This window comes from Medicago truncatula, chromosome 2 (genome assembly GCF_003473485.1).
Source record: "Medicago truncatula cultivar Jemalong A17 chromosome 2, MtrunA17r5.0-ANR, whole genome shotgun sequence".
Classification (NCBI taxonomy): domain Eukaryota; kingdom Viridiplantae; phylum Streptophyta; class Magnoliopsida; order Fabales; family Fabaceae; genus Medicago; species Medicago truncatula.
The window spans coordinates 37,293,555-37,320,825 of NC_053043.1; the positions used below are offsets into that span (position 1 = coordinate 37,293,555).

The 27,271-nt window shown below is 33.1% G+C and overlaps 1 protein-coding gene and 1 long non-coding RNA gene across 4 annotated transcripts; both read right to left on the reverse strand.

Annotated features, from left to right (window-relative positions):
- Positions 1-7,161: 7,161 nt before the first annotated feature.
- Positions 7,162-25,092, reverse strand: LOC11406196 (probable leucine-rich repeat receptor-like serine/threonine-protein kinase At3g14840). 2 transcript variants are annotated; one of them, XM_039830685.1, is made up of 24 exons: positions 24,932-25,092; positions 24,539-24,731; positions 24,088-24,159; positions 23,889-23,960; positions 23,643-23,714; positions 23,472-23,543; positions 23,272-23,343; positions 23,115-23,186; positions 22,942-23,013; positions 22,770-22,844; positions 22,609-22,680; positions 22,415-22,486; positions 21,773-21,832; positions 21,347-21,409; positions 21,228-21,263; positions 21,081-21,115; positions 20,248-20,627; positions 19,774-19,972; positions 19,553-19,684; positions 19,253-19,371; positions 18,928-19,138; positions 18,042-18,279; positions 8,141-8,291; positions 7,162-7,777 (listed from the first exon to the last, which is right to left on the reverse strand). In XM_039830685.1, the coding sequence occupies exons 1-24, from the start codon at positions 25,026-25,028 to the stop codon at positions 7,487-7,489; spliced, it is 2,928 nt and encodes a 975-aa protein (XP_039686619.1). In that variant the 5' UTR covers positions 25,029-25,092; the 3' UTR covers positions 7,162-7,486. The 2 variants fall into 2 exon arrangements, with proteins under 2 accessions (XP_039686619.1, XP_003596231.2); XM_003596183.4 differs by lacking the exons at positions 7,162-7,777; positions 8,141-8,291 and adding exons at positions 16,669-17,281; positions 17,740-17,890 and having other exon boundaries at positions 24,932-25,091.
- On the reverse strand, positions 10,247-12,622 carry LOC11406195 (uncharacterized). 2 transcript variants are annotated; one of them, XR_005644177.1, is made up of 6 exons: positions 12,551-12,622; positions 12,198-12,454; positions 11,695-12,097; positions 10,990-11,593; positions 10,807-10,869; positions 10,247-10,735 (listed from the first exon to the last, which is right to left on the reverse strand). It is a non-coding gene; the product is annotated as an uncharacterized lncRNA (long non-coding RNA). The 2 variants fall into 2 exon arrangements; XR_005644176.1 differs by having other exon boundaries at positions 10,990-12,097.
- Positions 25,093-27,271: the final 2,179 nt, after the last annotated feature.

Here is a 27,271-nt window from a genome sequence, read left to right on the forward strand (position 1 = left end):
AGCCAAAACCAGAACAAAAATGCAGCAGTAATGCTGCACAAAATAAAACCAAAATGCAGTCAAGAGACATCAAAAGAACTCAAGAAGATGCTTTAACGGTCTGCCCAAAAATTCATAAACGATCCAGGAACAAGATGAAAAAGCAATCAATCAATAAACTCCAAACCATCCAAAACTGAGAGGAAACCTTAAGCCTCATTAATACCAATTGAACAAACAATTCCCTGAGCAAGAACTTGCAGTTGTCTTCAGCCCATGTACACCAAACAAACAGAAGGTATAAAGTGGATTGGCTTCAAAAAACAGAGGTCAATAATCCAACAAGGATATCACAAGTCTTTGTTGGAAAAGAACTGAAGCCATTACCAAAGAATTTCCTATCTTCTAACAACTATAGCACGGTTCCAAAACATACAAATGTAGTGAGAAACCCTTCAACAGTTCATAATACATGTAGCAAGGCTTCAATGTCCAAAAAATCAATCCAACAATCTCGATACCACTTACACAAACAGCAATCACCAATGATCCACAATTAATGAACAGTATATGAAGACACCTATCTTCACCTTAGGCAATAACCAACAAAGATCAAAGTTCCAAAAGTGTGTATAAAAGAGTATGATTCCCATGTTATACACCAACTCAGTTTCACAGGTATATCTCCAAACCAATAATAGTCAATCCACAAGGTTAAGAAGATACCTCTCGTAAATCATCATATACACAACCAAAGGGAGGATCAATGTACCAAATTGAGAAACCAATGCACTGACAAACTGATTTGTACAAGAAGCTTCATCATATACCATTTGGAACAAATAACTTCGGATAAAAAAAAAACAATTTGTCTTCCATTGAGGACTTTCATCAAACACCTTGGAAGCAATATGTAAGAAGTACCAAACACATCATATAGAACCTTTACCAAACATCCAGTGAACCTAATCTTGAAAACTTATCACAAACACCTTGTGAGCATATGAATGAAGATGTGGAAATTCAAAGCAATGCACGAAGCTCCACATGTCTGAACTGATAACTCCAAATCATCAAAGAAATCTGATAGGCTTCATAGACAAATCGCAAAAATTGCATCAATCTGAAATCCTCAAGAATTGCGAAGAGTATGAAAGAGACGGATCGAAACAAAAGAAAACGATGATTTCAGAACTTTGTGCGGTGTATTTTTTGTTTCTCGTCTTAGTTTGTTTGATTCGGATTGAAAGATTAACTTTGATTAAGTGTAGATCCAATCAACGACTTTGACCTCGTCAACGTTGTAGATTCGAAAACATAAGTATTCTCAAAACTTGAAGATAGTCATATTTGTAGGCATATATATTATGCCATTTTATGCTATTAACATGGATGATGTTAGTTTGTTTGAAGATTCATCTTTTTTATCATTAGCGACTTTGAACTTGTATTGTGTCAATGTACTTTATCATTTTGAATGAACGAATATCGTTTATTTAAAAAAAAAAAAAAAAAGATGAAGAGTACATTATATAAACTTTGTTTTATCTTTTTTTTTTTATAATTTAATTTTTATTTGATTTTAGTTCCATTTTAGTACCTTTTGTTTAATTTCCATTTGTAGACGACGAACAAGATAATACGAAGAAAATGATAGAGAAATAAATTTGACAAAGCGTGACAATATGGGATTTAATGACCAATGCTATAGAATTGTAATCATTGAATCTTTTTGTTATGGGTTTCAAAGTATTTTAATTCAACCTTACTTTTCCTAAGCAACACTTTTAAGTATGCATTATAGAATTTTAATCATTGAATCTTTGATATGGAACGATGGAGTAGTGAAGTTTCATAACGGCAAATAGGGTTGGATAATCATACGACCATAATACACATAAGAATGAACAAAACATTTTTAAACATGAAAAAAGTCTACACTTTCTTAGGATGATTTAGGGTAATCAATCTGAATAGATTTGTTCACTACCAAAAAAAAAAAAAATTCTTAATAGATTTGTTAACAATTTTTCCATGAAAATATGTTATTGTGTTGGTTCAAAATACACTTTTAATCTTTAATAAGAGAGATATAAGTTAAATTAGTTTACATCGTTTTTAAAAATTTGATTTTCATAATAAACGAAAAGAATTGGGGTTCTCGATTCTATCTTTATGATGAATCCACAATCCTGAGGTACTTTTTAAAAATACAAAACACCAATAAACTTCTAAAAAATTCTCCTTAAAATAAGAATCATTACAAATGTCTCTCAAGTAAATCATAGGAATTCATAATTTATAACCAACTTTAACTTTGGTTTTTAACCTTTCATGATAGGAGAGGGAAAAAAGTTCTTGAACCATGGAAAAGCTATACGTAGGAACAATGCATGAAGAGGCGAATTCGAAAACTTATTAATGCACTAGTTCAAAGTATTGTATGATCACTTTTAGTGTATCTTAGTTTTTAATTACATGATTTCTGAAACACCCTAAAATTTATAATCAACATATATTCATTTATAAATATTTCATGGTTTACGGAGTTTGCAAAGCGGGCTACTCAACCCTTATTGGGTGGCCTTATGCAGGGTCGTATAAAATAGGAGACTCGACTCTCATAGTTAAATAAGCTCTTCAGTAAAATAAAAACGAAATTTTTTTGTGGAGTTAAGCTTCATTAAAAAATCAAAATCAGAAGAACTTCTAAAAATTAAACGAATTAAGAAAAATTAAGCGAAAGAGAAGTGAAATTTACCTAACTGTGTCGTTTGGATTTGTCACTTTTCTGTTGTGGGAAAGAGAAAAACAAATGGTTTATGCGAAAAAGAAATGAATGTTATGATTCTTTTAATGAAATAGTATTCCAAATTGACTGATTAAATGATTATACAAATTGGGGTGGTTTGATAACATCAAATTTAAGTCCAGAAAGGAGAGCTGGAGTATACAAAAAACTCAAATGTATACTAAAGAAAGAAAATGATGTAACATATATATTTTTTATTTGAGTGGGGGTGGGTATTAAACTTAATATTTTTTTTTTTAGGTCCATAATTTTTGAAGGCCCGACTTGATTGAACTACTTGCACTCCCCAAGATCAGGCATGGGCTTATGTCGGGCTTAGGCTTTTGTTCGTCGGGCCAAAAGGCTAGAATATTAAACATTCTTAGAAATGTAGATCCAAGACCGGCCCTTTGCAGGGTATGGGCTTTCCACCTGGTTAATTAAAAACTTTTATATTTAAAAACAAAATAACTATTCTAATAGCAATAAGAAAATAACAACATAATATTATAATAACAACAATAATGAAGGAAAAGCAATTACTTTTACCAACAAATTTGTTCCTTTACTATTGAATGGTTCAACAATCATTTGCCTTTCTATATGTGTAATTTTGCTCTAGTCTATAGTAGTGGCTCTATTTATCAAAGAACAAAGATTTGAACTTGTAGTCATGTATCACAATTCACACACGGTATTCATTAAACATAAAAGATTGACAATTGAATGCTTTATTAAAATTGACTGTAGGCAAGGGAAGAAAGGGGGGAAATTTGTACCTCAGTGACTTATACAAATATCACAACTTTTTTGGTTCAAAATATCACTGAGAACTCAGAATAAAAAAACAATCAAGAGGGAATTCACTGTTTATGTATAATGGAAGGGCCATTGGCTTAGGCTTGGCCATATATAAAAAAGAAAAAAACACGGACTTGTCCAAAAAAACCGGGGAGTACGCTAAGGTTAAAAAGTTCTTAGGATTGGGCTTTATAACTAGGAATGATTGAGGTATGAAAATTGAAGATTAATGGTTCTTAGAAGGTCTTTGAAGACAATATAAGTTGAAGAAAATTCATTCCAAGTTTCCTGACATTTTAGGATAGAAGAACGCTAGAAAAAGGGATTGTTGTTTGCTTGTTTTTCAGGTTGGATCGATGAAAACAAAATCAAATCCAGTTTTCTTCTCTTAATCTCTAAATGATGCACTATAAATAGAGACCCTTGCACTCTCTTTTATTCATTCAAGAAAAGGGACAAGAATCATAGCTTCAAGGCAGATGATCGCCAACTTCCTCTTGTTCTCTCTAGAGTATATTTTTCTATTGTTTTGTAATGATGTCGATTGCCATGTACATGATTCAATTAAAATAATAAAGTTTTTTATTCAATCTATGATTCGATTATCTCATTTAATTTGTATATATCTGTTTCTCATGCTTTTTCAAACCAACAATGAAACATATATCTAGGTGCATTATAGGATTGACAACCCTACTTTCGTGCGAACTAGACAGTAGTAAATTGCTAAGTTTATAAATTAAATTCTTTTAATCGAAGCTAAGTATAAATTTAAGGTTTTTACTCATCTTAAGGAATCGCCGCAATTATGACTGGTTAAATTGTGGCGATATAAAATTAAAACTTTCACTGCTATATCACGAGGTCATATTACTTTTGTAAATGAAAGACAGGCCATAAACTAATGCTTAACCGCATTAATTACAACAAAGAAAGGATAGAGGATTCAAGGATTATCTAATTGTCCTTTTACTTATGAATCACAACAACCTAAACTCGCATTGGCAGGAAAATTAAAATCTTGCAACCCACTTCATCTCTTTTAATTCTTGTACTTGCAGTGAGTACAATATCTAAAACTAGGGTTTAGAATTATTTATGTCATGCCTTGAGAATGCTCTTAACGAGGGTATTTATAGCCTTTCTTGGGCTTGTATTTCCTTGACTTAAGCCCACAACAACTTGGGCCCTAAGTCACGTTTAGAGTATTTTAGGCACTTCTAAAAGCTTGTTGAGGCGGCGCCCTTAGGAGGTCGCGCCCCGGTGTTTTCGAGCCCTTGTAGAGGGCATTTGTTCCCTTAAACGTATATTGACGGTCCAATTCTTTTATTTCTAATAAGTTCTTCTATTTACCAAGTGGAACAACAATCCTTATGGAGACGATAACTTACTACTTTATTACTTGTTTACGATTTGGTGCACTTGCCAATTTGTTTCATCAATCATCATGGCTTTCACAAGCCTTTTATGGAAAAGGAGGTGGTGGCCTTTCTGGATAATCTTCTGAGAGTTTCCTGAAGTTGCATCTTAGAACAGGAAGTTCTAGCTTTGGGTGTTGTGGTTGCAACATTATGCTTCTCTGCTTCTTTGCTAGATTTAACTTCTTCATTTTGAACCAAGTTTGGAAAATTTTGATTGACAGTTAACTCTCTCTCCTTTTCCACAATTCAACTCTCTTTGCCACTTATCAAGCCAATTGAATTGTTGCTTCATGTTGGTTTGGTAGATATCCACTTGGTTTTGCCGATAAGGATTGTGCGATTTTCCCAAGTTTGTTATCCATAGTCTTTTGAGATGCAGTGAATGCCAGAAGTGCATAGTTGGAGTAGGGCTGTAAGCCTTATTTGGTTGACATAGTTAGCAGAAATTGGGGTCCTGTAGACATTTTTCATAGACACGTCCTCCCCGACAGTAAACGTAAGATACGTCATTTACAGTAGCAGATACCACTGCTATAGGATCTGATTTTGCATCTTCAGTTTTGGATGTTGCAGGGTTGTGCACATTGGTCAATTATTTACCATGTGCGTCAATTTATGCAGCCAAAGTTGTTTCTTCAGATAATACCCGATGTCTCGATTATATGTTGTTGTTTTGTATAGAGCTTGCATTCTTTCATTTGGGAATTGATAATTATTAGTAACTGTAGATTCAACCAAATCATAGCATTTTTGGTAGGACTTGTTCAACAAAGCTCCACTTGAAGTAGCATCTACCATTAACCTTGTCGAAGGCACCAATTCATTATAAAAGGTTTCCATTTGAACAGACACATGTATCCCGTGATGTGGGCATTGCCTCAGTAGGTCCTTAAACTTTTGCCAAACTTCAAACATGGTTTCTTTATTTGTTTTTATTCCTCTTTCTAATAGTCAGGCCACGATGGAAATACTTCACGAAGAATTTCTTTTTGCGCTTCATTTCATTGTTTTCCTTCATCAAGAATCCGCTGCAGATAATTTGGGAACAATGTTATGGAATCTTGAATGCAAAAGTGAGCCCTTGTTAATCATGGCATCAAATGTGGCAGTAAAGTAAATTAGTGTTACCGGTTCCACCATTGCAACCGCATTTGTTGGATCATTTCCATTGTTTATCATCCTTCATATCTTCACATCTAGTAAAAGTTGCAATAATTTGTGCCAATGCTTTGAATTTGGTGATCTCAAATATGAGTGCTACAATTGAGAAAGCAGTTATTGAAGCACCGAAATTAACAGAAATTTCCATTTCTATTGTTGGAAATATAGGTTTTTTGGAGATTGATTCACTCATGATCACAATTCTGTTTAGGTGGCCTTCATATAGGTTCTGTTTTTAATCATGTTGAACTTATGAAAGTTTTAGCAAACATGCATACAAGGAAAAATAGTTCCATTAAACTTGTTCTTCTAAAGCTGTACACATCTTTAGGTATTAAATTATCCATCTCTTACCTTCTTCTCAACAAAACAAAAAACATTTCCATTTTATCCTCCATATATTGTGTCAATTATTTAAACCAACTAAATTTTTTTTTATCGGTTTTATGTGATTTTGTTGCGTGAAAACGTTTTGAGGATGGTAATGTGTTTCCACAAATGATTTAGTTGGGAATAGTAAAATCAAACTCTCATGATGTTCGGATAGAGGGTTTTTGGCTTGCCTCATGTCTATTGGTAAGCGTTAGCATTGTACTTAACAGGCATTACTTTTATCTAATTAGAGATCCCAAGAAACCTATTTAAAAGCGATTGATTTGATTGGTGATGCTCTTGGTTTCCTAAAAGAACTAAAAGTTTGAGACAAAAATTAAAAGCTAAAAGAACAAAAGATTATGAATGGAGGGAGATGCTATCTAGGGGAAAGAACCGTAGCACTTAAATACTTCCCCGAGCATCTCATACCACTCGATGTGGGACTTGTGCACCCCATAATACCCAAGCACCTATCATAGCTCCGCCCATGAGAGTCAACATCCCAACAGATGGAACTTTATGATGCTTTATTCGGTCATTCTAGTTTTCCCCTCCGTAGGTAACCCTTTTCAAGTCACCGACAACAAACTCTGACACTAGTTGTTAGAAACCGGTAATCATAACTTCAAAACCTAAACTGAAATGCTAACTTTTATTGAATAATTCTTGTTAAGGCGTCCAGAATCCAGATTACAAATTTACAACAGGAAATGTAGTTTACAAAATTGTAAGAGAGGAAACGAACGGAAATTAAGATAGAAACAACAGGTTTCCCTTAAGTTTCCCTATTTGTTCAATAAATGCCTAATAACTTCATGCCTAATACATAATTGCTTCCCAACAACATAATACTAGTCTTTTTGAACCTCTAGGCCTCCAAAAATGAGAGGCCTAACAAGTTCCCTATTTGGTAATTTTGAGAAAGAATTAAGGTGGACATGAAACAGTACACTTCTCATCAATTGATAAACTCCAACTTTGTGACTTCCATTTTAGAGTAATACTGCCTCATTATTTCCAACTTCTGTTCATCCATCACTTCTCTTGAATATGAAACAAATTCTGGAACCACAGTCATTCCTTCAAGCATACTTACCACTGAAGACATAGACGGCCTAAGGTTTGAAGTGTCATTGGCGCATAGGAGAGCGACATTTATCATCACCATGGCTTCCTTTTTTTTGAAATCTGAACCTAATCTGCTATCAACTAGCTCCATTAGGTCACCTCTCTCTTTCAACAAATGTGCCTGTTCAAAGAAAATAACAGAATAGTTTGATTTGAAACCCAAGTCATTTTCAATAGGCCCGTTCAAATTCTGAAAATTCTGCAAGGTGCAAAATTGGTTATATTTCGAAATGTATTTTAAAGATTACTATTACATCCTTTTCTGAACCCCTTCATTCTACTTCTAGTACTTCTAGTGAAGTCTGAAACTTTAACAAAGATATTTTCTATGACTTATCAATAGGGACACGTGATTCTATTCTCTTGTAGAGTTGGGTTATTACATGAAAATGAACAATATATGTACGACAGAAAATCAAGTGTAAGTAGATAGTGCCACAGATAATCAAATTTACATGATCAATGGAGAACAAAGAATAGTTACCCATTCAAGAAGATAGAATGCTTCCTCCTTTAACCGATACATGGTGTTGCTCCTTCCACTAACAATTTCCAAAGCAACAATTCCGAAACTATAAACATCTGCTTTGTCTGTCAAATAACCATGCATTGCATATTCAGGAGCCATGTATCCACTGCATAATTGAAACAACTTGATATCAGTATACACAATGATATCAAAGTCTTATAAAAATATCATTTGAATTGAATTTGACAACTTTTTGGAGTACTTTCAATAAACTCGGAGAAGGAAATAATTCTAGTTACTCACTAGGTCCCAGTGAGTTTTGTCCTCCTCATCAAGCTTGGCCAAACCAAAAATCTGATATCTTTGGGTCAAGATCTTTATCAAGCAACACATTAGTGGCCTTGATGTCCCTGTGAACAACCTTCAGTCTTGATTCTTCATGAAGGTATGCCAAACCTCTTGCTATACCAACACAGATTTTCTTCCTTGTTGACCAATCTACTGTTATTTGGTGTTCCTCTCGACCTTTATTTGTCAATGCAACAAAAATCAGAGAATGATACGACAGAGTTATGTGTTAAGTTAGAAAATATGGAGTAGCATATAATTAACAACCAGAGTAGACCATATAGGAAAAATTACCAAATAAAGCACGAGCGAGACTATTGTTTTCCATGTATTCATATATCAGCAATAACTGATCTCCTTCCACACAACAACCATAGAGTTTAACAAGATAAGGATGTTGCAAAGCAGAAATCATTCCTATCTCGTTTAAAAATTCACGATTCCCTTGCGTTGATTTAGAAGAAAGTTGCTTCACTGCTATCAATTTCCCATTGGGTAAACATCCCTGCTTTTTTGAGGTGTGTTATTTTCTTAGAAGTTGGAAAAGCACTTTCTGAGGATTTGCTATATTATACGAAATACCTTGTACACGGGACCAAATCCACCTTCGCCAATCTTATTGGAAATATCAAAGTTATTTGTCGCTGCTTTGATTTGTCTTAAGGTAAATAAGCCCGTCTGTAGGTCCAAACTATTTAGCTCTGTTAAAAAATATTACACATGAACACTCTGCATTGAAAATCCATTGGATGTAAGCTTGCAACTTTCTTCTTATCAAGATAATTCCTTATTCTCGGGCCGCATAACATGATATACTAATAAAAGTATGTACTTAAATCTACTCTATTACACGACATGGACACAAATACGTTTAATAGTAATGACAACAAAAGTAGTTTCTTTGTGATTACCTCTTGCTAAAGAATTTTTCTTTCCAAAACATCCTTTCCACCATAGTATAACAAATACTAGAATGATAACAGTTATTGCTGCAACCACAATTCCAGCCACAACTCCGGCAGATATGCTTCCAGGTGGAGAGTCTGTTTGATTATAACACAAGAGTTTTAAATATTCTTAGATCATTACCGGGAGTTCATAGTTTAAGATTAGGAACGTGCAAAGCATAACCCACCAGATTCTACTGATATAGCTGATATAAGCGGACCATGTACTGATCTATTTGGGAGATACTGTGTCCCTTTCCCCGCCCAATACAAGCGGTTCTCCAATGTATTATTACTAGTAACAAGAACATCTTTGAACAGTTTTATGACTTTCTTACCAACCCCTCCTGCTTCTTCTGCAATATTGAAGTGCTTTTGCACCAAATTTCCCTGCAACATTTCAATCACTGCCTGAATGCTTTATGATGATATTAATTTAATTTTATAAACAATGGCAAAAAAAATAAAAAATCAGTTACGTATTTTGGAAAGAAAAATATAGTTTGACAATGTCCCTAAGTGACAATTGAAATAAAATAGGTAAACCATGTACCTGAAGGTAGATATCAAATACACGCCTTCCAAGACTACCATAAGTTTGATCATCAGTGAACATTATTTCAGAAAAATATAGATTTACGGTGTAGTTTCCATTTGCCAGGAAAAAGCCATAATAAGTCAAAGAAATAGGAAAAACACGTGCATTAATTCATGTACAATTCAGCATCGTTCATAGTAAGTGTGGTGATATTTTGCGGGGAATAAATTTCTCCAAGTTGACCATGATCAATGAATATACCAGTGGTAATAAATGCCCAATTTCCTGTTGGACTGTGATGGAATTTAGTTGGTCCAGATGAATCTGAATCATCATCATAAGTTCTTTCGTTGACTGTTTCTTGCTTTCCACCACAATTTATATAAAGGGAGTATGAGGCTGGGTTGAGCAGATCATGTAAGTGAATTTGAAAATATTATGGAAACTACGAAAATCAATCAAAGAAAAACATATTCCTTGAAAAATTAATTTTCTCTACTCATTCTCTTTATAACTATCTTGTTTCATACACACAGCGTGATTGTAGTGTCCAAAGAAAATTTAGAGAACAAAAGTCACAATGAAGAAACTCACGTTTGCGACATTTCCTCAAACACGAAACTGTTCCTCTAAGAGAATGATATACGGAATAGAATCAGTTACGATGATTAGTATATTAAGACTTATACATGATAAGAGGGAATAGAATCTGTGTTTAGTATTTTATAAGACCAAACTTACATGTAATTGTGTGCCCATGAGGTAGAAAACAAGTTCCTGCAAGAAATTAGAAAAGGTCGTGTCTCAAAAAGGTTGTGAAATTTGCAAACAAATGCAAGTATTCTTACACTTTTTCATGGTGACATATCTGACTCCCTTGTCTGATGTTGAAGTTATTGTAAGAAAGATCTCTATATACAAGTCATATAGTTTGACTCAGAATATAATAATGATGATGATACAATCAGAGAATTGATGATACATTTTTCAATTCAAGGAATCATACGAGTATTATTTGAAAGGTAACTTACTCGTTAACTTTCGGTTTCCAGGAAGGCACCAATCCAGTGAGAAGGTTTCCACTTAAAAATCTACCATAAAAGAATATCAAGATATTATTTTCCAAAGCTTAATATTTATTGAGGTGAACATCGAGGGAAATAAGCTAGTCATCTTCAATGACACCCATTTGCCTCTTCTCCATGCAAAGCTTGATTTAGGTAACGGTCTTGTGGGACCCTTCTATACAGAAAAGTGTTTTATTTGAAAGATGTTTGTGTAGTCTATAGACAGCAAAAAATATAATTAGCAGACATATTCCTAGCACTTACAGTATTGCAACCATATAACTAATTAAATTTCATCATGACTTATCCGTTACTATAACATTGGAAATTACGCAAAAAAAGCAATTAAAAATATACTCCCAAGCAAATTACGCAAAGAAACTACGATGAATTTCGTACATGTATCACAGACTGTTATTGGTAGCATAGATACTTGGAATTGTTCCACTTATGCTGTTAAAGCTGAGGTCTCTGAAAAAGATATCATGCATATTACAAGTGTTTTAATTTTGACATAATCCCAAGATATTGAGTTAGTGTTCCGTTGATATTGCAATTCCTCAGAACCCTGTGAAACAATAAGATAGACGGAGATTTATTAGGAGTGCCTCTCGTTCTTTTTTTTCTTTCTTTCTTTTCTATTACTGAGAGGCAGAGGAATCAACTCACAGAGTTTTTAACAAAGTCATATTATTAAGTTGTGGTAAAGGTGCATATTCAGATCCATTCAAATCACTAATTATCCTGAATATCAAAGGTAAGTAAACATAAGTAGTATGAAATTTAAATTTCAAACCTTGATTTATCAGTAATATATAATATCATACATACAACTCAGTTAAGTTTTTCAAAAGTGAAATTCCAGAAGGAATAGGCCCACTTAATCCACTTCCTTGAATCATTCTGTCCAAAGTAATCCATTGAGATTTCTATTTGAAAGTCAAGCAATCCAAAAACTATTTAATTCGAGGAAAAATTAATATAAAAAAGGAAAGCATACAGCTCACTGATATTTGACCAGTTCTGAATAAAATCAGGTATCTTTCCAGAGAATTGGTTGTCTGAAATTTTGCTGCATTGAGTGAGGACATGAAAATGCGAAGCATTATAAATAATATTTTTAATTTAGGCATCAATCTTCACTAAACATCACTATAAAAATTTGAGCTTACAAATCTATCAATGTAGTCAGCTTTGCCAATGTTGCAGGTAGTTCACCCGTAAAATTGTTAGATGAAATTTGCCTATATATATAATTGAAAAACAAAGCAGTAAAATATGATTCTTAGCAGTGGAAATTAAAGTGTATTTTAAACATTGAGCTTTCATATTTCAGGGGGGGAAATCAAGTTCTTACAGTCTTCGAATTTGTGTTAGATATCCAAGCTCAAGAGAAAGAATTCCAGACAGTTGATTGTTCCATAACTGCCTATCCATTTTAAGTTAAAGTTAAGTTCAATTGAAACTCTTTGAATTGAACACAAATGGATTTTTTTTCTGCTAAGGTGGGTAATGAGAAACTTACAAGTCTTGGAGAGTAGTTATGTTTGCAATCTCCACTGGTATTGAACCCGTTAATTGATTTCCGATGAGAGAACTATGATGATTAAGAGACATGTTGTCATTAGCTTATCGGTGCATGTAATTAATACAAGTCTATTAGAAAATGAAAGTAAAAGTCTTACAAAGAATGTAAAATTAGACAATCCATACATTTTATTAATATTCATCATGGAGCCCCCCCATTCTTTAAGAATTGTGCCACCCAGGTAGTTGCGAGTGAGGTCACTGTAATAGAGAGAGGGAGAGAAGGAGTTTGTCAAGCAAAATAATATTTAGATACATGTGATTGTAGATATAAAAATAATACATTGTTAATTTGGATGTGATAGAAAGTTTGGGAAATACATACATAATTTGAAGGTAACGCAACCTGTTCAGTTCCGTTGGGAGAGTGCCGAGGAGATTTTGGTCTTTCAAACTTCTGTATAATCATTTTTCCAAGAAAAAGTTAAACATAAACAATAGGCAAAATAATTTTATAAATTATTGCCACAAGCTCCTATTCTGCAGAGCGTTTAAAACTGCTTTTATTAGAAGAGCCGCTTCTGCAGAAAAGAGACTTACATTTCAACAACATGGCAAAAGTTGTCACCGGCCACAGAGCAGTTACAGGCGACTTTGTTCGCTGCATTTGTAAACCATTTAGGTTTGTTGCTGCATGGATCAATGTCGAAGTTCCAATCCTTCTTCCCAAGTGATTTGGCTATACTTTCAAGAGCTTTCTCTAAATATACAATTGAGAGCTATCAGCTAATTCAATACTGAAAAATATTCTACACTTCAAGTGTGTGTGTGTGAGTAGTTATGAGCAAAATATACATGATATTTACTAACATGAATCCTTAGATAAAAAGACTAGAAAAGAAAGATCAAAGAAATTTCTTTATTGTATGGTAGCTATAGCAGAAATAGATATCATACTTTCCTCGGGGTGAATAGTAGTATTAGCTCCAGAAACTGATATGTACCAAATAACAATGAGTGAAAGGAAGAGAAATTGAGATGAAGTGTTCATCTTAATATTAACAAGGAAAGCAAAAGTTTAGATATATCAACTATGAAGCACAGATACGGACACGGACACCGGACATAACACGTACACTTACACGCCGACACTGCTAATAATTTGAGAAAATCACATAATCCATTGTAATTATTATGTGTCGGTGTTGGACACGACACACGGAACAAGCCTCCGAGGAGTGTCCGTGCTTCATAGTATATCAATAATTTAGAGGTTGAGATTCTTAATATAAATATATACAGTGTGTATTTGGAATTTAATAGGCCCGAGAGTTTGAACAATTTTTTAATTGGAAAATTTTGGAAGAGAAAATATTTTGGAAAATTTTGCTGTCTCTGTTCATAAGACCCTTATGAAATTCAAGGTGCATTAATGAACTTTTCACAAAAATAACCTAATTAAATGAGGATAATTAAAAGTTCAACTATTTATCTCTCTATACATTGAAGGATACTTTTGCAAATAGAATTTATATTATTGACAAAATTTATGAAAAGTTCTTAATTAACGCATCTAAACGCAGTTATGAGAGTAAATCATCAATTTAGTCCCTGAAATTGTAGGGTTTTTATTCAATTTATTCCTTACAATTATTATTATGCAGACTACAATGACCAGGATTAACTAATGTGATTGAGACCTCTGAAAAAAAAACTAATGTGATTGAGAATTTAATTTTTAAAATCTAAACCCTAAAACAGTAAATCATTTTTAAAATTTCATTGACGTCCAAGGAGAAGCTACCATTTTTCCATGTCACACAATCAGTTTCAAAATAACCATACAATGCATATCCTTAAATTCCATTTTACATGGTACATTGATTGATGAATGATTAGCCAGAAAGAAAACAAAAGAAATGAAAGTAAATTATGGTGTTCAATTCACAATGATGAGACATATGCAATTATTTTACAACATTGAGACAATTCTGCATGTACTATACCCCACACATAAACAGCAGAAACAATTATTCTTTCAAAAATAGAAAAGTGACAGAGTTGATGCCTGTGAGGTTGTCGTAAGTGTCAAAATCAAACACATATTAACTCATCTGTGGACGAACTATCAGCCGTTATCAAGCTCCGCCGCTCACCACTGCAAACTTGTCACACACGTGTTTCTCCATCATGAGTTCTGAAAGTATCTTAACATTTCACTCTCTTTTATTAAGAAATGAACGGAACCAACTTGAATATAATTTAGAACTTTACTCGATAATTAACTTGTTAAACTCATTTTATGAAAAAAGGACAAATGATTGATATCAGGTGTTGTGACAATTAAATAAATGTTTAGTCCAAGGGATATAATTAACTCATCTCAATTTCACAATAACAACTCCTCTAATAAGAAAGGAATTTATCAACCATTCACATTCGCATCTTCTCCAATCCACCTTCATATTTATCATTCTTTCTCAACGATAATTGAGCAACCAAAATCTGACGACAATTTCACAAAAATCAAATACACGCAAAATATATGTTAGTTTAATGATATTATTTACTTTTTTTTTAATGACAATTATTAGTAATTAATTGTTATATTAATCTATAATCATTCTTCCGATTTAAACCAAAACCTCCAACTCCTTATCCCTTAACTTCAATCAGTTGAACTCTCCAGGAACTATAACAAACACATAACTGAAATTAATCTCGAATCTCTTCCACAAATAACAATATGCTTCTTTGCTTATTGCTTACAAGTTACACCCAATGCTTCTTTGTGATTATAAACCTTTGATCTATAAAGCACAGACACTCCTCGGATTAGGTGTGTCATGCGTTGGTGTGTGACACCGACACCTGTGATTACCCTAAATATGTCATTTACTTAAATTATCATTGGTATCAGTATGTCGGTGTTTGTGCTTCATAGTGTTTGATTCATCATTGCTTGTCTTGAAGGGTCTAAATTATAATGTCCAAATGTTGTGCTTGGAAGATCAAACACCTACCATTACCCTTTTTGTCACCATTATCATTTTGCTTGGTGAATAGGCATTGAGTATTGACAATGGGGAATGTCAAATTTTTCACGTTGTCCTAAGTTTGACAAATTGTAAGATTTTATTTAATCAATTAAGTGAGTTATTCTGATACTTGGTAAGTGAGGATCAAGTAGGTTAAAATATGAAATGAGCCCACTATAGTTGTAGCACTCCAGAAAACTTCAGCATTATTCATTAAGGCATGTCCTTGTCAGTTACAGTTACCTTGGGTAAATTATCAGTAGATTTCAATAAATAAATCCCGACACATGTGTAAAACCCAAATGAAATTATATTCTTTTTCATACTCCAAATAAGAAAATGCAGCTGAATATGTCAGCTCAGTAAAAGTGGCACCAACAAACTCAAGCATTGGTAAGCGGTATATGTTGGTTTAATATGTCGAGTCCATCACCAACATAAATGAAAATGCATTAAACAGTTTGACAGAATCCGAACGGACCCAAAAAATATCTCGGAAAATTTAAGAACCATCAACCATTTCAAATATATATACAGATTTATCATCAAGAAACAGTTTCATCAGATGTTGCATTCTTGATCTTGGATCCCTTATAGCCTTGTTATATTTGTGATGTGTATTATAAATATGATTGATAATACTCTTTTTGTTGGTTTTTTTTCTTGCAAATCCATAAGAATATTTTTTGGAAGATTGTTTTCTGTCATCTAGATAACTAATATTGTCTCTTCACAATTAGATAACCTGCATAAGATAAACCCTCAATCTGAACGGACACTCACATTTTATGGATCATGTGCTTTTGCATTTCAACCACTTCTTGTATTCTTTATATACACCACTTATTTCACATCTCAATTCAAGTATCTATCATAGCACCCCCATAATACACAAGTACCTACCATAGCTCCACCCCTAAGAGTCGGCGTCCCAACAGGTGGCACTCTGTGACACTTTACTTGGTAAATTTAGTTTGCCTCTCCATATATAACCCTTTCCAAGTCACCGACAACCAGCTCCGACACTAGTTGTTTGAAACTGGTAATCATAACTACAAAACTAAATTGAAATACTAACTTCTATTGAATAATTCTTGTTAATGTGAGCAGAAACTGGATTACAAATTTACAACAGGAATTCTAGGTTACAAAATTATAAGAGACGAAACAAATGGAAATTAAGATAGAAACAACAGGTTTTCCTTCGGTTTCCCTATTTGTTGAATAAATTCCTAATAACAAAACTTCCTGCCTAATACATATCTGCTTCCTAACAACATAATACTAGTCTTTTTGAAATTAATATGAAGTCTAACACACTCTTAATTTTTTTCATCCCATGAGGAAGAATCAAGTGGACATGAACCAGTACATTGATCTTTAATTGATAAACTCCGACTTTGTGACTTACTTACCTTGCTGTTTTCATCTATTTGAGAGTAATACTGACTCATTTCTTGCAACTTCTTTTCATCCATCACTTCATTTGATTCTGAAACAAATTCTGGAACCACAGTCCTTCCTTCAAGCATACTTACCACTGAAGACATAGGCGGCCTAAGGTTTGAAGTGTCATTGGTGCATAGGAGACCCACATTGATCATCACCATGGCTTCCTTTTTGTTGAAATCTGAACCTAATCTTTTATCAACTATTTCCAGTAGGTCACCTCTCTCATGCAATAATTGTGCCTGTTCAAATAAAAAAACAGAATAGTTTGATTTGAAACCCAAGTCATTTACAATAGGTAGATTCTTCAACTTCTGAAAATTCTCTAAAGTGAGAAATTGGTCGTATTTATATTAAATTTCTAAAAACCAAATTGATGTCACTGGTATGTTGCTTGGATGCTTCATGATATTAAGATTTTGGAAATGGACAGGATCTATGAAATGTTTTGTACAATTACTCTTTGAGAGATTACAATTACATCCTTTTCCGATCCTCTTCAACATCCTTCTAGTGAAGTGTAAAACTTCAACGAAAAAAGTTTCTACTAATTATAAAAAGGGAGGTTTGATTTTATTCTCTTCTAGAGTTATTACATGAAAACGAATAACAATATATGTGAGACACATAATGTAGTGTATATAGATAGTACAATGGATGGTAAATTTTAGATAAACAATGAAGAGCATAAAATTGTTACCCATTCTAGAAGATAGAATGCTTCCTCCTTTGACCGATACATGGTGTTGCTCCTCCCACTAACAATTTCCAAAGCAACAATTCCGAAACTATAAACATCTGCTTTGTCTGTCAATTTACCATGCATTGCATATTCGGGAGCCATGTATCCACTGTATAATTAAAACATATCATTCAAACAACTTGATACCAGTATAAAACTTTATATTAAACTATTGTAAAAATATGATTTGAATTGAATTTGATAACTTTTTGGAGTGAATTTCAATAAACTTGGAGAACACAAGAATTACAGTTACTCACTAGGTGCCAACAATTCTAGTGCTAATGTGAGTATTGTCCTCCTCATCAAGCTTGGCCAAACCAAAATCAGATATCTTTGGGTCAAGATTTGTATCAAGCAAAACATTAGTAGCCTTGATGTCCCTGTGAACAACCTTCAGTCTTGATTCTTCATGGAGGTATGCCAAACCTTTAGCAATACCAACACAGATCTTCTGCCTTCTTGACCAATCTAATTTTATTTGGTGTTCCTCTGGACCTAATTTATTTGTCAATGTAATAAAAATCAGAGTTATGTGTAAGTTAGAAAATATGGAATAGCACATAAATAGGAACCAAAGTAGGGATTTAGATTGATGGCAGTCGCTAAAAGCGTGCAGTCACTGCGGTCAAAGTACATCAACTGTTTGATCCATCCAACCATCAACAAGCTTTCACCTGGAAAAAACATGAGCAACCCATGTTCCATTCTTTTACACAATTTCCCTTTATCACATATATTTTCTATTTACAAATCCTAAGCATAATAAAGGTATGAAACACTAATAAAAAAATACAAAAAGTTGTTTTTCCTATCCATCCATAGGCGAACCTAAAGATGGTTTGAACTTTGAAGTTGATTTTTCATATTGGCATCTCAGTATGTTATAGAATCCAACAAAAGAAATCAGTGCTACTTTATTTGATGAATTTTTAATTTAAGATGAATATTAATATATCATCAGTGATTCAATGTTTCTAAAACGCCCTTAAGACGTAAGAGCTTACAAAGCCTTCATTTTCAATCTTATTATGTGGCTGTTTGTTGAAGGTTGGATGAATCAAACGATTGATAAGTTATGACGGCACTCTTTTACCGACTGCAGTCAATATTGAATCCCAAAGTAGACCATATAGGAAAAATTACCAAATAAAGCACGAGCAAGACTATTGTTTTCCAAGTATTCGTATACCAGCATCAACTGATCTCCCTCCACACAACAACCGTGGAGTTTAACAAGATAAGGATGTTGCAAAGCAGAAATCATTCCTATCTCATTTAAAAACTCACGATTCCCTTGCTTTGATTTTGAAGAAAGTTGCTTCACTGCTATCAATGTCCCATTGGGTAAACATCCCTTCATTTTGAGGAATGGTATGATGTTATATGTTGAAAAGGAGTTTTATGAAAAGTACATGTAAATTATAATAAAAGCATGACACTCGAGCATTTTTTATATTATGCAAAATACCTTGTACACAGGACCAAATCCTCCTTCTCCAATCTTATTGGAAACATCGAAGTTATCTGTTGCTGCTTTTATTTGTCGTAAGGTAAAAATACCTGTCTGTACGTCCAAACTATTTAGCTCTGTTAAATGAAGTAAATGAAAGATTAAAGATCTGTTATACTAAGAAAATTACACATAGACACCCTGCATCGACAATTGATTGGATGTAAGCTTGCAACTTTCTTCTTATCATGATAATGAATTATTCTCGAGCCCCATTACACGATATAATGACAACAAAAGTAGTTTCTTTGTACTCACCTCTTGCTAAAGAATTTTTCTTTCCAAAACATCCTTTCCACCACAGTATACCAAATACAAGAATGATAATAACTATTGCTGCAACCACAATTCCAACGACAGCTACAGTTGATATGCTTCCAGGTGGAGAGTCTGCTCGATTGTTATACAACACATTTTAATATTAGATAATAACATGGAGATCAAAGCACAAGACTAGGAGCAAATAAAACATAACCCACCAGATTCCACCGATATAGCTGATATAAGAGGACCATATACTGATCTATTTGGGAGAGACTGTGTCCCTTTTCCAGCCCAATACAAACGGATCTCCAAAGTATTACTACTAACAACGATATCTTTGAACTGTTTTATCACTTTCTTACCAACTCCTCCCGCTTCTTTTGCAATATTGAAATCCTTTTGCACCGGATTTCCCTGCAACATTTCAATAACAACCTTAATACTTTGTGATGTTTACAACCTACAAGTATTTATTCGTCTGTTTGTTTTAGAAATATTATAGAAATTGATTTTATAAATAATGCCAAACAAGTGAACTGTTGATCAGAAATTGATATTTTACGTATTTTAATTAAAAAAAGGTCTGACAATGTCCCCGTAGGAACCCAGTGATCACTTGACTAATAGTCTTAATTTCTTTTTTTTGAAACATCGAGTGACTATGGAAATAAAATTGTTAAAGCATATACCTGAAGGTAGATATCAAATACACGCCTTCCAAGACTAGCATACGTTTGATCGTCAGTGAACATTATTTCGGCAAAATGTAGATTTACTGTGTAGCCTCCATTTGCCAGGCAAAAGGCATAATAAGTCAAAGAAATAGGAGAACCACGTGCAGTCATGTACAATTCAGTATCTGCCATAGTAAGTGTTGTGATATTTCGTGGGAAATAAGTTTCTCCAAGTTGATCACCATCAATGAATATACCGGTAGAGCTAAATGCCCAATTTCCTGTTGGGCTGACATGGAATTTAGCTGCTCCAGAAGAATCGGAATCATCGTCATAACTTCTTTTTTTGACTATTGCATGCTTTCCACCACAATTTATATAAAGGGAGTACAAGGCTGGGTTGAGAAGATCATGTGAGAAACTTTGGAAATATTAAGGAAACTAAGAAAATCAAATAAATAAAAATATATTCATTGAAATTGTATTTTTCTATACTAATTCTCTCTCTTTCTAACTATCATGTTTCTATTATGGTTATATAACTCTAGCTAGTCAAACAAAAGTCATGATTAATTGCTACCGATATTTTTCAAACACAGCATGATTATAGTTTACACAAAGTAAATTTAGGGAACAAGAACACTACTAGCCAGTTATCGTTTTTTACCAACAAATTCCTGGCTGTGCTAAAAAATCTACAATAGCATTCTTGTACTATTGTAAAGTAATTTTAGGCAACCTAGAAACTAATGTAGCAAGAAAAGATATAAATCCTATTAGAACATGATTAAACATGCAAACACAGTGAGATCTTAGCTGTGTATGAAAGTCACCATGAAAAAACTCACATTTTGGGCAATCGCGCAAACACGAAACTGTTCCTCTGAAAGAAATGGAATAAATTAGCATGATTCGTACAATAAGATTTAAACATAATAAGAGGGAAATGGAAAGGGTATATATACATGTTTTAGTATTTATAAGACTAAACTTACATGTCATTGTGTGCCAATGAGGGAGAAAACAAGTTCCTACGACATATTAGAAATGGTGTTGTCACAAAAAGGTTGTTAAGTTTGCAAAATTAAATGCACAAAAATGCAAGGATTCTTACAGTTTATCACTTTGACATATCTGATTCCCTTGGCTGATGCTTAAGTTATTGTATGAAAGATCACTATATACAAGCCATAAAATTTGATTCAGAATATGATGATGATGATACGATCAGAGACTTAATGAAACATTTGGAGACTACGAAGAAACCTAAGAAGATCAACATCTTAAGTAAACAAATGCACAATGATTATAGACCTAGCACTAGAGTTAATCAGCAGAACAATAACAAAGGATTAAACTTTAATTTAGAAGATAGCAGAAACAAAAACTTTAATTTGGAAATAAATAATTGATGCTTGGTGGTCATACGCTTAAAGCAAGCGAAACGAAAAGGCAAAGTCAACTTATAGTATTATTGCAACATAAATGAAGTATGTTGTTCAATTGAAGGAATCATACTAGTAGTAGAAAAATAACTTACACGTCAACGTTCTTTTTCCAAGCAGGCACCGATCCAGTGAGAAGGTTTCCAGTTAAAAATCTATCATAAAAGTATATCAAGATATTAATATGCAAAGCTTAATAGTTATTGAGGTGAACACAATTGGAAATAAGCTAATCACAACCAATTATCTCTTCTTCCCTACGAATGGTTGAATTGATTTAGGTCGAGGGATCCTTCTATACAGAATTTTTTTCAATTCATAGACACCTACAAAGACAATGAAATAACAAAAATCCTAAACTTTTCACTTTGACACTCTTTATCACACACTTAATCCTAAACTTGTCATCTTCATTCTCTTAGATTTTTTCCTTTTCAGATTGAAAAGGGCGTGTGATCCTTTTGAGAGAAAAAAGTTGCTTCAAAAAGGTACAAATACATTTGCCTGATCTTTTGAAACGAAATCCTACTTTTGAAACTTAAAAGTATTGGACACTTGGTCCGGACTACTTCAGCTCTATTAGTATTCCTCGTGAATCTAAGTTGGATTATTCAGATATCCTACTTCAGACTGAAAGTGGAAACTAGAGCTGTTGGTGTAAAGTAGCCAACAGATATTTGATTAAAAATATACGCTGAATAAAAAATTGTGATAAGAAGCTACAATGAATTTCATACATGAATTTCGCACCGTTAATGTCATCAAAGGTATCCGGGATTGTTCCACTTATGTTATTAAAGCTGAGGTCTCTGAAAGATATATCATAATGAGAATGAGTTAAGAATCTACAAAAAAAAAATTGTCATAGAAAAATATACCTGAAACAAAAGAACAAATTATAAAATACAAAATGTAACAGGTAACTAATTACAAGTGCTTTAATGTTGGTATAGTCCCAAGATATTTAGGTAGTGTTCCGTTGATTTTGCAGTTCCTCAGAATCCTGTGAAACAATAAGAAAGACAACGATATATTATAGGTCTCTTGCTGTTTTTTTCTTTTCTATTTCTCAAAGCAGAAGATTCAACTCACAGATTTTTTAACAATGGCATATTATCAAGTGGTGGCAAAGGTGAATATTCTAATCCATTCAAATCACTAATTCTCCTGAATATCAAATTTAAATCAAAGATAAGTAATCATAACTAAAATAAAAGTTAAATTTCAGTCCTTACTTTATCAGTATATAAAATACGGCACATACAATTCAGATAAGTTTCTCAAAAGTGAAATTTCAGAAGGAATTGGCCCGCTTAATCCACTCCCTTGAATGGTTCTGTCAAAAGTAAAGTAACCATTGATGATTTTTGTAAAATCAAGAAATACAAAAACAGTTTAAATTCATGAAAAATCAAAGAAAAAAAGGAGAGTGCATACAGTGTACCGATATTTGTCCAGTTCTTAATAAAATCTGGTACCTTTCCAGAGAACTGGTTGTCCGAAATTTCGCTGCATTGAGAGGGCATGTAAATTTCTCATAAGAATTATTTTATAATTTATTCATCACTTAATATCGTAAAACTTTGAAGCTTACAAATCGCGCAATGTAGTGAGCTTTGCCAATGTGGCAGGTAGTTCTCCAGTAAAATTATTAGAGGACATTTTCCTATATACACAATTGAAAAACAAAACAGCAAATTATGATTCTAAGCCATAGAAATCAAGCTGAACTTTAAACAGAAGGCTTTCATATTTTGAGGGATAACATCAATTAAGTAAAAATAAAGTACTTACAGTGTTCGAATCTGGGTTAGATTTCCAAGCTCACGAGGAATGATTCCAGACATTTGATTGGCCGTTAAATCCCTATCCATTTAAAGTTAAAGTTAACTTCTACTTAAACTCTTTTAATTGAACTCGTATGAAATAGATTTTCTTTGCTAAGTGGGATAATCAGTAACTCACAACTGTATCAGAGTAGATATATTTGCAATCTCCACTGGTATTGAACCCGTTAATCGATTGCTGGGGAGACTACTGTGATAATTAAGAAACATGCTGTCGTTAGCTCATTTTTCAGGTAATTACTACTAGTCCACAAAAACTGAATTGAAGTCTTACAAAGAATGTGAAATAAGACTGATCTGTTAAGATCATAAGAAAAATTAATGACCAAAAACCAGAAAAAGTAAAGTAAGAGACAAATCATACATGTTACGGATATTCATCATGGAGCCCCATTCTTTAGGAATTGTACCGTTCAAGTAATTGCGAGAGAAGTCACTGTAATTGAGAGAGGGAGAGAAAGAGTGTGTCATGCAAAATAATATATCATACATGTGATTGTAAAAACAAAACAAGTTCAGTCACTGTTAATTTAGATTTGAGGAAAAGTTCAAGAACTACGTACATAATTTGAAGGTATCGCAACCTGTTCAGTTCTGGTGGCAGAGTGCCGGGGAGATTTTGCCCTTTCAAAGTTCTTTATGTACATTTTGCCATAAAAAAGTTAAACATAAACAATTAGCAAAATAAAGTAACTAAGTCTGATTCTTAACAATACATTTAAGAGAATTTTTTTTGTAATAAGCTCCTCAACAACGGAGAGTTTTTAAACTGTTTTTACTATTTGTGTAACATCATTTCAGTAAAAATACATGTCTGAGAATATTGATTTCACTTTCAAATCTTACTGACTGAAAGAGATACCAACATTATTGATGTATAACTATAAGTACCAGTTAAGTTTGTTACATGGTATTAACCGATCTAACTCATGCTTATCAATGAAGATAAATATCAAATCAGTTGCCATAGTAGTACTTACAGAACAGAGTCAATTCCGCGGAAAATAGACTTACATTTCAACAACATGGCAGAAGTTGTCAGCAGAAATACTGCAGTTGCAAGTGACATTGTTCTCTACGATATTCAATCTGGGACTGGGATGCGCAGGCTTCGGTGTAGCCCAGTTAGGTTGGTTGCTACATGGATCAATGTCGAAGTTCCAATCATTCTTACCAAGTGATTTAGCTATAACTTCAAGAGCTTTCTCTACATATACATATAGTAGATAGATATCATATCAGCTAAGTACTGGAAAATTACTTATGTACACAGAATTTATATATGAGCAGACAAATATATGATATTTGAGCTAACATGAATCCTTAGATGAAAAAACTAGAAAAGAAAGATCAGATAAAAGAACTTTATTTATTATTTGGGAGCTATGGTGGAAATAAATATCATACTTTCATCAGGGTGAATAGTAGTAGCTCCAAAAGCTGTTAGAGATATGGACCAAATGAGAATGAATGAAAGGAAGAAAAATTGAGTGGATCTAGCCATCTTATCTTAAAATTATTATCAATGAAAGAGAAGTATAAATATATATGCCAATAATGTAGAGGTAAAAAAGAGTCTGAACATATATACTGTGTATTTGGAATTTAAGAAGCTACTGCATGTAAACTCAATTATTAGAGTTAATCATCAATTGATTCCCTGAAATTTTAGGGTGGTGTCAATTCATTCCTTATAATTTTTAATATGCCAAAATATAAAAACAATCAAACATATTTGTCACTAAGTGATTGGTCTCAAATGGTTAATAAACTCTACCAAAAGATGGATCGTTGTGTAAAACAATTTTTTGTTAGATTTTACTAACCTCTCAACCAAATACAAAAAAAAAAAAAAAATCAATCATATTTGTCATCTTAAAACAGTTAATCTCATTTTATAAGAATTACATTGCATAAATGGCAAACCACCATTTTTTCATGTAACACAATCAATTTTAAAATAAGTATAAAAAGTGATGCGAAGTGGCAACTATAAAAAGTGATGTAAAGTGGTAAAGTAGTTGATTCTTACTCTAAAATTGTTTTACACCCAAAATGTATACTCCTTCCATTCTTTTTCTTTTGATGTTTTAGAACTTCAACTATATTCTAAAACTTTTGATGTTTTAGTGAATTTATTATTGTTTTCTCAAATTTACCTTTGTTGAAAAACACAATAAACTATTAAAGTAGTTGTGATATTTGGTTTATCACATGTGAATTTAATGATAAATAAGGACATTTAAAAAAAACACAAATTGTGCAAGCCTAAAACATTAAAAGAAAAGCCTAAAACATTAAAAGAAAAGTAATGGAGGGAATACCTTTTAATTTCATTTTATAAAGTAAATTGATTGCTTCAAAATGCATAGTCGACATTGATGAGAGATAAGCATTTATTTTTCAACATTTCAGACAATTGTGCAAGTACATGTGTACTATGTATGGCCCACTGAGTAATGAATGATGGCAAACACCTACGCAAACGACATAAACGATTAGTATTTTTGAAAGAGAAATGATATTTGTACAGTTATTTTGCGACAACTTTTGTCACAATTTTTTTTTCTAATATTCATATTATATTTTTACTTTCTGTCTCTATTGTTTTGGTTTCCATGTTAATATCTATTTTTCTTTGTAAATTTATGGTTGTCATAAAAGTTGTCACACTAATGGTTGTTCAAATAACACATCTCTTTTTGAAAAGAGTAGTGATATTTGAATAACCATATGGGACAACTTATGTGACAATTTCTTTTTTCTCTCTTTTCATTGGTCAAAATCAATGGAGAGAGAGAAAAAAGAAGAGAGAGAATAAGAGTTTAACGTGAGTATGAGAGATAAAGTTGTCAAAACGTTGTCACAAAATGGTTGTACAAATATCATTTCTCTTTTGAAAAATTGAAACGTGTCTGAATTGATGCATGTGAGGTTGTAAGTGTAAAAATAACCACATTTTAACTCATTCATTCATTTATAGCCACAAATTAGACAATAAAATCATCCGAAAGCATGTGGCATAATGTTTGAAGCCAACTTAGCATCACACCCACCGTGTTTTCCGCCCATATACAAATTCTATTGGCTATCACAATTCTAGTCATAAAAGCATTATGTTTTGAACTTTTTTTTCTTTTTCTTTTATGAAAATATCCTTATTTAATGAGGATTTTCAAAATAGTTGGTGTAAAATAGATGTTTGTATATTAGCTGTCTTTTCATACCTACAGTCCTAGCTTCGTTCTCCACCGTAACTTGTGAACGAGCAAACAACCGCTTTCTAAATGAAACCGAAACACCACATCGGTGACTCCACCACCGTAAGCCTATCATGGGGGCTCATCTATTCCTTCACAGGCTCTCAACGTGTCTTCACGTTTCCTTCTCTTTAAGTCGGCTACATGTTAACCGATCTAACAATGTTTTATTATGTTGGCTCACTTAACAACTCAAAACTGGTTAGTGTTTGGGCCATTAGTTACGTAGAACATCACAGTCAGTGGCATAATTCATGGGATAGTTTGAGAATGTGAAATAAAATACGATGGGTGTGGATTAAGTCTTATTGTTGGGTTGTTTTCGGGAATTAAGGATAGAAGAGGAAGAACAAGGTTGAAAATTGCTTTTCTGACATAGAATACTTCCTATTGACACAAGTAAATGATCAAATTACCTCCAACGGTAGTTAACTGTCCTGGCATATGCGCCGGCAGTTAACTGCCGCTGGCTCCTCCAGAGGCAGTT